The sequence below is a fragment of the Salmo salar genome, chromosome ssa19 (genome assembly GCF_905237065.1).
Source record: "Salmo salar chromosome ssa19, Ssal_v3.1, whole genome shotgun sequence".
In the NCBI taxonomy this organism is placed as follows: Eukaryota; Metazoa; Chordata; class Actinopteri; order Salmoniformes; family Salmonidae; genus Salmo; species Salmo salar.
Genome location: NC_059460.1, coordinates 40,871,714 through 40,884,213, shown reverse-complemented (window position 1 = coordinate 40,884,213; position 12,500 = coordinate 40,871,714). Strand labels below are relative to the sequence as shown.

General features: G+C 51.4%; 1 protein-coding gene across 1 annotated transcript in view; it reads right to left on the bottom strand.

Annotated features, from left to right (window-relative positions):
* The window catches only part of LOC106578815 (netrin receptor UNC5B-b), a 182,025-nt gene that overhangs the window by 30,012 nt on the left and 139,513 nt on the right, over positions 1 to 12,500 (bottom strand). Inside the window, exons 4-8 of the mRNA XM_045702314.1 lie at positions 10,825 to 10,968; positions 10,089 to 10,192; positions 7,842 to 8,022; positions 7,546 to 7,713; positions 6,068 to 6,232 (exon numbers count right to left, since the gene is read on the bottom strand). Of these exons, the coding sequence (XP_045558270.1) occupies positions 6,068 to 6,232; positions 7,546 to 7,713; positions 7,842 to 8,022; positions 10,089 to 10,192; positions 10,825 to 10,968 (762 nt within the window). The remainder of the gene's footprint in view (positions 1 to 6,067; positions 6,233 to 7,545; positions 7,714 to 7,841; positions 8,023 to 10,088; positions 10,193 to 10,824; positions 10,969 to 12,500) is intronic.

Below are 12,500 nucleotides of genomic sequence, written 5' to 3'. Positions count from 1 at the left end.
ATGATATATAAATGGTTAAAGTACAAAAGGGAAAATAAATAAACATATATATAGGTTGTATTTACAATGGTGTCTGTTCTTCACTGGTTGACCTTTTCTTGTGGCAACAGGTCACAAATCTTGTTGCTGTGATGGCACACTGTGGTATTTCACCCAGTAGATATGGGAGTTTATCAAAATTGGGTTTATTTTCAAATTATTTGTGGATCTGTGTAGTCTGAGGAAAATATGTGTCTCTAATATGGTCATACATTTGGCAGGAGGTTAGGAAGTGCAGCTCAGTTTCCACCTCATTTTGTGGGCAGTGTGCACATAGCCTGTCTTCTCTTGAGAGCCAGGTCTGCCTACGGCCGCATCTCTCAATAGCAAGGCTATACTCACTGAGTCTGTACATAGTCAGAGCTTTCCTTAAGTTTGGGTCAGTCACAGTGGTCAGGTATTCTGCCACTGTGTCCTCTCTGTTTAGGGCCAAATAGCATTCTAGTTTGCTCTGTTTTATGGCTAATTCTGTCCAATGTGTCAAGTAATTATATTTATGGTTTCTCATGATTTGGGTGTGTCAGAGTGTGTTAGTGTGTCTGTGTGTGTTAGTGTGTGTCTGTGTGTGTCTGTGTGTGTTAGAGAGTGTCTGTGTGTGTTAGAGAGTGTCTGTGTGTGTCAGAGTGTGTCTGTGTGTGTCTGTGTATGTGTATGTCAGAGTGTGTCTGTGTGTGTCTGTGTGTGTCTGTGTGTGTCAGAGTGTGTCTGTGTGTGTCTGTGTGTGTCAGAGTGTGTGTCAGAGTGTGTGTCTGTGTGTGTCTGTGTGTGTCTGTGTGTGTCAGTGTGTGTCAGTGTGTGTCTGTGTGTGTCTGTGTATGTCAGAGTGTGCCTGTGTGTGCCTGTGTGTGTTAGAGTGTGTCTGTGTGTGTCTGTGTGTGTCTGTGTGTGTCAGAGTGTGTCAAAGTGTGTATGTATGTGTCTGTGTGTGTCTGTGTGTGTCAGAGTGTGTCTGTGTGTGTTAAAGTCTGTCTGTGTCTGTCTGTGTGTGTCTGTGTGTGAGAGTGTGTCTGTGTGTGTCTGTATGTGTCTGTGTGTGTCAGAGTGTATCAGAGTGTGTCAGAGTGTGTCTGTGTGTGTCTGTATGTGTCTGTGTGTGTCTGTGTGTGTCTGTGTGTGTCAGAGTGTGTCCGAGTGTGTCTGTGTGTGTCTGTATGTGTCTGTGTGTGTCTGTATGTGTCTGTGTGTGTCTGTGTGTGTCAGAGTGTGTCAGAGTGTGTCTGTGTGTGTCAGAGGGTGTCTGTGTGTGTTAGAGTGTGTCTGTGTGTGTCTGTGTGTGTTAGAGTGTGTCTGTGTGTTAGAGAGTGTCTCTGTGTGTGTGTGTGTTAGAGAGTGTCTGTGTGTGTCTGTGTGTGTTAGAGTGTGTCTGTGTGTGTCTGTGTGTGTCTGTGTGTGTTAGAGAGTGTCTGTGTGTGTCTGTGTGTGTTAGAGGGTGTCTGTGTGTGTTAGAGTGTGTCTGTGTGTGTCTGTGTGTGTTAGAGTGTGTCTGTGTGTTAGAGAGTGTCTCTGTGTGTGTGTGTGTTAGAGAGTGTCTGTGTGTGTCTGTGTGTGTTAGAGTGTGTCTGTGTGTGTCTGTGTGTGTTAGAGTGTGTCTGTGTGTGTTAGAGTGTGTCTGTGTGTGTCTGTGTGTGTTAGAGTGTGTCTGTGTGTGTTAGAGTGTGTCTGTGTGTGTTAGAGAGTGTCTGTGTGTGTTAGTGTGTGTTTCCCCTCACAGTCCCCTTCGTTCTATGAGCTGTTGTTAAATCCGTTTTTAAAGGTCATTTTGCTGTTTACTGAGTAATATGAGATGGAAGGTAGTTCCATGTGATCATGACTCTGTGAAGGGAGTTCTGTGTGATCATGACTCTGTATAATACTGTGAAGGTAGTTCTGTGTGATCATGACTCTGTATAATACTGTGAAGAGAGTTCTGTATGATCATAGCTCTGTATAATACTGTGCGTTGCTGTGAATTCGTTTTGTTCTTGGGGACTGTGAAGAGACCCCTGGTGGAATGTCTTGTGGGGTATGTATGGGTGTCTGAAGAGACCCCTGGTGGAATGTCTTGTGGGGTATGTATGGGTGTCTGAAGAGACCCCTGGTGGAATGTCTTGTGGGGTATGTATGGGTGTCTGAAGAGACCCCTGGTGGAATGTCTTGTGGGGTATGTATGGGTGTCTGAAGAGACCCCTGGTGGAATGTCTTGTGGGGTATGTATGGGTGTCTGAAGAGACCCCTGGTGGAATGTCTTGTTGGGTATCTATGGGTGTCTGAGCTGAATGTTATTTGATTATGCAGAAAATCTGGACTTTTTATTACGGTAATTTATGTCTGCCCCCTGTCTGTCTGCCTCCTGTCTGTCTCCTGTCTGCCTCCTGTCTGTCTCCTGTCTGTCTGTCTCCTGTCTGCCTCCTGTCTGTCTGCCTCCTGTCTGTCTCCTGTCTGTCTGTTTTCTGTCTGCCTCCTGTCTGTCTCCTGTCTGTCTCCTGACTGTCTTCTGTCTGTCTCCTGTCTGTCTGCCTCCTGTCTGTCTGTGTGTCTCTTGTCTGTCTCAGTTCCTGTTTGTAGCTCGCTGCCTGTGTGTACTTTGTCTTTGAGTGTGTGTGTGTGTGTGTGTGCGTGTGTGTGTGTGTGTGAGAGACAGTTCCTGTTTGTAGCTCGCTGCCTGTGTATACTTTGTCTTTGAGTGTGTGTGTGTGTGCGTGTGCGTGTGCGTGTGTGTGTGTGTGTGTGTGTGTGTGTGTGTGTGTGTGTGTGTGTGTGAGAGAGAGTGTGTAATGTGCTGTCAGCAGGATTCTACCCAGATCATCAGGCGTTGCACATTGGCTGTCAGGGTGAATCTGACTCACCCTCTCCTCCTCTCCTCCTCCCTCTCTCCTCTCCTCCTCTCTCCTCTCCTCATCCCTCTCTCCTCTCCTCCTCCTCTCTCCTCTCCTCCTCCTCTCTCCTCTCCTCATCCCTCTCTCCTCTCCTCATACCTCTCTCCTCTCCTCCTCTCTCCTCTCCTCCTCCTCTCTCCTCTCCTCATCCCTCTCTCCTCTCCTCCTCCTCTCTCCTCTCCTCCTCCTCTCGCCTCTCCTCCTCCCTCTCTCCTCTCCTCCTCCTCTCTCCTCTCTTCATCCCTCTCTCCTCTCCTCCTCCTCTCTCCTCTCCTCCTCCCTCTCTCCTCCTCCTCTCTCCTCTCCTCATCCCTCTCTCCTCTCCTCCTCCTCTCTCCTCTCCTCATCCCTCTCTCCTCTCCTCATCCCTCTCTCCTCTCCTCCTCCTCTCTCCTCTCATCCTCCTCTCTCCTCTCCTCATCCCTCTCTCCTCTCCTCCTCCTCTCTCCTCTCCTCATCCCTCTCTCCTCTCCTCATCCCTCTCTCCTCTCCTCATCCCTCTCTCACTCCTCCTCGTCTCTCATCTCCTCATCCCTCTCTCCTCTCCTCCTCCTCTCTCCTCTCCTCATCCCTCTCTCACTCCTCCTCGTCTCTCCTTTCCTCATCCCTCTCTCCTCTCCTCCTCCTCTCTCCTCTCCTCATCCCTCTCTCACTCCTCCTCGTCTCTCCTCTCCTCATCCCTCTCTCCTCTCCTCCTCCTCTCCTCATCCCTCTCTCACTCCTCCTCGTCTCTCCTCTCCTCATCCCTCTCTCCTCTCCTCCTCCTCTCTCCTCTCCTCATCCCTCTCTCACTCCTCCTCTCTCCTCTCCTCATCCCACTCTCCTCTCCTCATCCCTCTCCTCCTCCTCTCTCCTTCTCCTCTCCTCATCCCTCTCATCCCTCTCTCCTCTCCTCATCCCTCTCTCCTCTCCTCATCCCTCTCTCACTCCTCCTCGTCTCTCCTCTCCTCATCCCTCTCTCCTCTCCTCCTCCTCTCTCCTCTCCTCATCCCTCTCTCACTCCTCGTCTCTCCTCTCCTCATCCCTCTCTCCTCTCCTCCTCCTCTCTCCTCTCCTCATCCCTCTCCTCCTCCTCTCTCCTTCTCCTCTCTCCTCTCCTCATCCCTCTCTCCTCTCCTCATCCCTCTCTCCTCTCCTCCTCCTCTCTCCTCTCCTCATCCCTCTCCTCCTCCTCTCTCCTTCTCCTCTCTCCTCTCCTCATCCCTCTCTCACACCTCCTCGTCTCTCCTCTCCTCATCCCTCTCTCACTCCTCCTCGTCTCTCCTCTCCTCATCCCTCTCTCCTCTCCTCCTCCTCTCTCCTCTCCTCATCCCTCTCTCACTCCTCCTCGTCTCTCCTTTCCTCATCCCTCTCTCCTCTCCTCCTCCTCTCTCCTCTCCTCATCCCTCTCTCACTCCTCCTCTCTCCTCTCCTCATCCCACTCTCCTCTCCTCATCCCTCTCCTCCTCCTCTCTCCTTCTCCTCTCTCCTCTCCTCATCCCTCTCTCCTCTCCTCATCCCTCTCTCCTCTCCTCATCCCTCTCTCCTCTCCTCATCCCTCTCTCCTCTCCTCCTCCTCTCTCCTCTCCTCATCCCTCTCTCACACCTCCTCGTCTCTCCTCTCCTCATCCCTCTCTCCTCTCCTCCTCCTCTCTCCTCTCCTCATCCCTCTCTCCTCTCCTCATCCCACTCTCCTCTCCTCATCCCTCTCCTCCTCCTCTCTCCTTCTCCTCTCTCCTCTCCTCATCCCTCTCATCCTTCTCTCCTCTCCTCATCCCTCTCTCCTCTCCTCCTCCTCTCTCCTCTCCTCATCCCTCTCTCACTCCTCCTCGTCTCTCCTCTCCTCATCCCTCTCTCCTCTCCTCCTCCTCTCTCCTCTCCTCATCCCTCTCTCACACCTCCTCGTCTCTCCTTTCCTCATCCCTCTCTCCTCTCCCCCTCCTCTCTCCTCTCCTCATCCCTCTCTCACTCCTCCTCTCTCCTCTCCTCATCCCACTCTCCTCTCCTCATCCCTCTCCTCCTCCTCTCTCCTTCTCCTCTCTCCTCTCCTCATCCCTCTCATCCCTCTCTCCTCTCCTCCTCCTCTCTCCTCTCCTCATCCCTCTCTCACTCCTCCTCTCTCCTCTCCTCATCCCACTCTCCTCTCCTCATCCCTCTCCTCCTCCTCTCTCCTTCTCCTCTCTCCTCTCCTCATCCCTCTCATCCCTCTCTCCTCTCCTCCTCCTCTCTCCTCTCCTCATCCCTCTCTCACTCCTCCTCTCTCCTCTCCTCATCCCACTCTCCTCTCCTCATCCCTCTCCTCCTCCTCTCTCCTTCTCCTCTCTCCTCTCCTCATCCCTCTCATCCCTCTCTCCTCTCCTCCTCCTCTCTCCTCTCCTCATCCCTCTCTCACTCCTCCTCTCTCCTCTCCTCATCCCACTCTCCTCTCCTCATCCCTCTCATCCCTCTCTCCTCTCCTCCACCCCTCTCCTCTCTCGTTTCGTTGCACACTGCACTCCTTCCTTCCGACTCTGTGCTCTCCTTTCGTTTCACACCCCTGTGCACGCACACCACACACACACACACACACACACACACACACACACACACACACACACACACACACACACACACACACACACACACACACACACACACACACACACACCCCTCCACTCCACTCCACTCCACCCTCACCTCACCCTGACCCCCATCTGTGTGTTTATCATTTGGATGGCGTGTCTTTTCTTCCTATGAACCCAAACCACTACTGAACATCTGTCTAGGGTAGACTTGTCTTCCCAGCTCTCTCTCTCTGCCTCTGCATGCGTGTGTGTGTGTCTATGCTAGACTTCATTCTCAACTCTATGCTTCCTCTCTGCATCATCCCTGCCTGATGTACCACCTTGTTGGCCGCTTCAGTTCAGAAAACTCAAAAAGGTAGTTAGAATAACAACTGAGAGGAAAAGCAGAACGAATCAGGTCCATCTGATTGGTCTAAATCATGACGGACAGCTCCTGTGGCTAATCTGATTGGTCTAAATCATAACGGACAGCACCTCTGGCTAATCTGATTGGTTATCTGTCCCAGGTCATATGTGTATTGTTGTATTCACTTCTCTCTCTCTGTCTCTCTCTCTCTCTCTGTCTCTCGCTCACCCTCTCTCCCTCCCTCCCTCTCTCTCACCCTCCCTCCCTTCCTCCCTGTAACTCACTGCGTGTACAGAGTCCGTCGGTGCAGTTCTTGCTCTCCATCATGCTCCCACTACAGTGCTGTCCTCCATTCCGGGGCGGAGGGGCCTGACAGTCTCTGCTCCTCCAATGGGTACATTCTGTCCCACACGCTGACCACTTGGCCCAGTCCGTCCAACCTCCGTCCACTATAGGGGTCAGAGGTCAGGAGTTAGAGGCCTACGGATAACAGAGTATATGGATAACAGAGTATATGGTAACAGAGTATATGGTAACAGAGTATATGATAACATAGTATATGGATAACAGAGTATATGGATAACAGAGTATATGGATAACAGAGTATATGATAACAGAGTATATGATAACAGAGTATATGGATAACAGAGTATATGATAACAGAGTATATGGATAACAGAGTATATGATAACAGAGTATATGGATAACAGAGTATATGATAACAGAGTATATGGATAACAGAGTATATGATAACAGAGTACATGGATAACAGAGTGTATGGGTAACAGAGTATATGGATAACAGAATATATGATAACAGAGTATATAGGAAGCAGAGTATATGGATAACAGAGTATATGGGTAACAGAGTATATGATAACAGAGTACATGGATAACAGAGTGTATGGATAACAGAGTATATGGATAACAGAGTATATTGTAACAGAGTATATGGATAACAGAGTATATGGATAACAGAGTATATTGTAACAGAGTATATGATAACAGAGTACATGGATAACAGAGTATATGGATAACAGAGTATATGGGTAACAGAGTATATGATAACAGAGTACATGGATAACAGAGTGTATGGATAACAGAGTATATGGATAACAGAGTATATTGTAACATAGTATATGGATAACAGAGTATATGGATAACAGAGTATATGGGTAACAGAGTATATGATAACAGAGTACATGGATAACAGAGTATATGGATAACAGAGTATATGGGTAACAGAGTCATAGCTAGATACATGAGGTTAAACTATGTGTCTGACGGCCATACACCTGTTAATCATTCTCACCTGGACACAGAGGGATCCATACACCTGTTAATCATTCTCACCTGGACACAGAGGGATCCATACACCTGTTAATCATTCTCACCTGGACACAGAGGGATCCATACACCTGTTAATCATTCTCACCTGGACACAGAGGGATCCATACACCTGTTAATCATTCTCACCTGGACACAGAGGGATCCATACACCTGTTAATCATTCTCACCTGGACACAGAGGGATCCATACACCTGTTAATCATTCTCACCTGGACACAGAGGGATCCATACACCTGTTAATCATTCTCACCTGGACACAGAGGGATCCATACACCTGTTAATCATTCTCACCTGGACACAGAGGGATCCATACACCTGTTAATCATTCTCACCTGGACACAGAGGGATCCATACACCTGTTAATCATTCTCACCTGGACACAGAGGGATCCATACACCTGTTAATCATTCTCACCTGGACACAGAGTGGTGCATGTGACTCTCTGGAAAGCCGAACCCTCGCAGAAGGCTCCCCCGTTTAGAGGCGCAGGATTGGTGCAGCTGCGTGTCCGTCGCTGCCAGCCCCGCCCACACTGGGCGTTACACTGCGACCACTCAGTCCACGAAGACCAGCCCCCACTCACTGAGAGAGAGACAGAGAGACGCTGTCAGACTGACAGGAAAAAATATCCTGTGTGTGTGTGTGTGTGTGTGTGTATAAAACGGCTTTGGTTGAGATTTGTAATGAGACACAGAGTGTGTATTGCTCACCGTAGACGATAAGCGTGGCGGTACTACTGCGTCTCTTGGCTACCTGGTTACGCGCCACACAGGTGTAGTTGGCCGTGTCAGAGAGACGGGCCTGTTTAATAATGAGGTCATTTTCTACGGTCATCAGGAAGTTAGAGTCCTGAGACGGATCTATGGTCTCCTCATTCTTCAACCAGTCCACCTGGGGGAGGGGAGAGGGGAGGGGGGGAGAGGAGAAGGGAGAGGAGAAAGGAGAGGAGAGGGGAGAGGAGAGGAGAAAGGAGAGGAGAAAGGAGAGGAGAGGAGAGGAGAGGAGAGGAGAGGAGAGGAGAGAGGAGAGGAGAGGAGAGGGGAGAGGAAAAGGAGAGGGGAGGAGAAAGGAGAGGAGAAAAGGAGAGGAGAAAGGAGAGGAGAGGAGAAAGGAGAGGAAAAAGGAGAGGAGAGGAGAGAGGAGAAAGGACAGGAGGGGGGAGAGGAGAGGAGAAAGGAGAGGAGAAAGGAGAGGAGCAAATACTCATTAACACACAGCAAATACTCATTAACACACAGCAAATACTCATTAACAGACAGCAAATACTCATTAACTCACAGCAAATACTCATTAACACACAACAAATACTCATTAACACACAGCAAATACTCATTAACAGACAGCAAATACTCATGAACTCACAGCAAATACTCATTAACACACAGCAAATACTCATTAACACTGTCTGGAGGATTGTCTGGAGGATTGTCTGGAGGTCTGTCTGGAGGTCTGTCTGGAGGATTGTCTGGAGGTCTGTCTGGAGGATTGTCTGGAGGTCTGTCTGGAGGTCTGTCTGGAGGATTGTCTGGAGGTCTGTCTGGAGGATTGTCTGGAGGATTGTCTGGAGGATTGTCTGGAGGTCTGTCTGGAGGATTGTCTGGAGGATTGTCTGGAGGTCTGTCTGGAGGATTGTCTGGAGGTCTGTCTGGAGGTCTGTCTGGAGGTCTGTCTGGAGGATTGTCTGGAGGTCTGTCTGGAGGATTGTCTGGAGGTCTGTCTGGAGGTCTGTCTGGAGGATTGTCTGGAGGATTGTCTGGAGGATTGTCTGGAGGTCTGTCTGGAGGTCTGTATGGAGGTCTGTCTGGAGGTCTGTATGGAGGTCTGTTTGGAGGTCTGTCTGGAGGATTGTCTGGAGGTCTGTCTGGAGGATTGTCTGGAGGTCTGTCTGGAGGTCTGTCTGGAGGATTGTCTGGAGGTCTGTCTGGAGGATTGTCTGGAGGATTGTCTGGAGGATTGTCTGGAGGTCTGTCTGGAGGATTGTCTGGAGGTCTGTCTGGAGGATTGTCTGGAGGATTGTCTGGAGTTCTGTCTGGAGGTCTGTCTGGAGGATTGTCTGGAGGATTGTCTGGAGGATTGTCTGGAGTTCTGTCTGGAGGTCTGTCTGGAGGATTGTCTGGAGGTCTGTCTGGAGGATTGTCTGGAGGTCTGTCTGGAGGATTGTCTGGAGGATTGTCTGGAGTTCTGTCTGGAGGTCTGTCTGGAGGATTGTCTGGAGGATTGTCTGGAGGATTGTCTGGAGTTCTGTCTGGAGGTCTGTCTGGAGGATTGTCTGGAGGTCTGTCTGGAGGATTGTCTGGAGGTCTGTCTGGAGGATTGTCTGGAGGTCTGTCTGGAGGATTGTCTGGAGGTCTGTCTGGAGGATTGTCTGGAGGTCTGTCTGGAGGATTGTCTGGAGGTCTGTCTGGAGGATTGTCTGGAGGTCTGTCTGGAGGATTGTCTGGAGGTCTGTCTGAGGTCTGTCTGGAGGATTGTCTGGAGGTCTGTCTGGAGGATTGTCTGGAGGATTGTCTGGAGGTCTGTCTGGAGGATTGTCTGGAGGTCTGTCTGGAGGATTGTCTGGAGGATTGTCTGGAGGATTGTCTGGAGGTCTGTCTGGAGGATTGTCTAGTACTTCAGAGTGAGACTTCTAGAACTCTGATGATTTAGCTGTCACTGTCTGTTGTTCCCATAGAAACAGAATCTCATTCTAGTTCTGTTGTTGTTTCCTGTTCAATGTTTTGCTTTTGAAAAGCAATAAAAAATAATTGATTGAAAAACAAAAAAACAGGACAAGACTGAGGATGAGGATGAAGAGTGATGATGAGGATGGGTGCAGAAGGTAGATGGGTACCTCTGACAGGACACACACACACACACACACACACACACACACACACACACACACACACACACACACACACACACACACACACACACACACACACACACACACACACACACACACACAGGTAGTGTACCTCAGCAGGGGGCATGCCCTCAGGAGGTCGACACTGCAGCAACACCTCCTGCTCCAATCTCACCTCTCGACCCAGAGGCTCCTGCTCAAAGGTCTTACGCAGGTCTGCCGATAGGGGGCGACAGAGAGTTAAACGGTTAACACAGTCGAGAGGGTGTGAGTGTGTGTGTGTGTGGTGTGTGTGTGTGTGTGTTTGTGTCTTCCATGCATTTAGCTGTGATATGTCAATCATACCCTGGGAGTCATATGTAGAACGTGTAACATACACTGAGTCACAAAACGTTAAGAACGTTTTCCCTCAGAACAACCTCAATTCGTCAGGACATGGACTCTACAAGGTGTTGAAAGCGTTTCACAGGGATGGTGGTCCATATTGACTCCAATGCTTCCCACAGTTGTTGACCATTCTTGATAAACACAGGAAACTGTTGAGCGTGAAAAACCCGGCAGCATTGCAGTTCTTGACACACTCCAACCGGTGCGCCTGGCGCCTACTACCATACCGTGTTCTTTTGTCTGGACCATTCACCCTCTGAATAGAACACGTACGCAACCCAGGTCTCAAGGCTTCAAAGAAGGACTTGTCTCCTCCCTTTCATCTACACTGATTGAAGTGGATTTAACAAAGTGACATCGATAAACACACACACACACACACACACACACACACACACACACACACACACACACACACACACACACACACACACACACACACACACACACACTGTACCTACATGCGATGCGGACGTACGCGCGGCTACTCTTGGTGGTTCCTGCGGAGCTCCAGGCAACACACTGACACCAGTAGTCCTCCAGACCAAACAGTTCCTCCACCTGGGTCCTCGATACAGAGATATCCACCTCCCTCACCACCAGGCCTGGGAGAGAGAGGGGAGAGAGGGGGGGGGAGAGGAGAGATAGGAGAGAGAGGAGAGAGGGGATGGGGAGGAGAGGAAAGAGAGGGGGGGTTGGGGGGGAGAGGAGAAAGAGGATAGAGGGGAGAGAGGGGGAGAGAGAGGAGAGAGGAGAGAGGGGATGGGGAGGAAAGCAAAGAGAGGGGAGAGAGGGGAGAGGGGAAAGAGGGGAGAGGGGAGAGGAGAGAGGGGGAGAGATGAGAGAGAGGGGAGAGAGGGGAGAGAGGAGAGAGATGAGAGAGGGGAGAGAAGGGAGAGAGGAGAGAGGGGAGAGAAGGGAGAGAGGAGAGAGGGGATGGGGAGGAGAGGAAAGAGAGGGGGAGAGGGGAAAGAGGGGAGAGGGGAGAGAGGGGAGAGAGGAGAAAGGGGAGAGGGGAGAGAGGATGGGGAGGAGAGGAAAGAGAGGGGAGATGGGAGAGAGGGGGGAGAATAGAGAGGGGGAGAGAGGGGGAGGAGAGAGAGGGATGGGGAGGAGAGGAAAGAGAGGGGGAGAGGGGAAAGAGGGGAGAGTGGAGAGAAGGGAGAGAGGAGAGAGAGGGGAGGAGACGGGGAGAGAGGGGAAAGGGGAGAGAGGGGAGAGATGGGAGAGGGAGAGAGTGGAGAGAGGCGAGAGGGGAGAGAGGGAGAGAGAGGAGAGAAAGGATGGGGAGGAGAGGAGAGAGAGGGGAGGAGTGGAGGAGAGGAGAGATGGGAGGAGAGGGGAGAGAGGGGAGAAAGGGGAGAGGGGAGAGAGAGGGGGAGAGGGGATGGGGGAGGAGAGGAGAGAAAGGGGAGGGGAGAAGAGAGAGGGGAGAGAGGAGAGAGAGGGGATGGGGGGAGGAGAGAGAGGGGAGGAGAGGAGAGAGAGGGGAGGAGAGGAGAGAGGGGGAGAGAGGGGAGAGAGGAGAGAGAGGGGAGGAGACAGAGGGGGAGAGAGGGGAGAGAGGAGAGAGGGGAGGAGAGAGAGGGGGAGAGAGGTGAGAGAGGAGAGAGAGGGGAGGAGAGAGAGGGGGAGAGAGGGTAGAGAGAGGGGGAAGAGCGGAGAGAGGGGAGAGAGGGGGTGAAGAGCGGAGAGACGGGAGAGAGGGGAGAGAGGGGGGAAAGCGGAGAGAGGGGAGAGAGGGGAGAGAGGGGGGAAAGCGGAGAGAGGGGAGAGAGGGGGAAGAGTGGAGAGAGGGGAGAGAGGGGAGAGAGGGGGGGAAGAGCGGAGAGATGGGGAAGAGCGGAGAGAGGGGAGAGAGGGGAGAGAGGGGGGAAGAGCGGAGAGATGGGGAAGAGTGGAGAGAGGGGAGAGAGGGGAGAGAGAGGGGGAAGAGCGGAGAGATGGGGAAGAGCGGAGAGAGGGGAGAGAGGGGAGAGATGGGGAAGAGCGGAGAGAGGGGAGAGAGGGGAGAGAGGGGGGAAGAGTGGAGAGAGGGGAGAGAGGGGAGAGAGGGGGGAAGAGCGGATAGATGGGGAAGAGCGGAGAGAGGGGAGAGAGGGGAGAGAGGGGAGAGAGGGGGAAGAGCGGAGAGAGG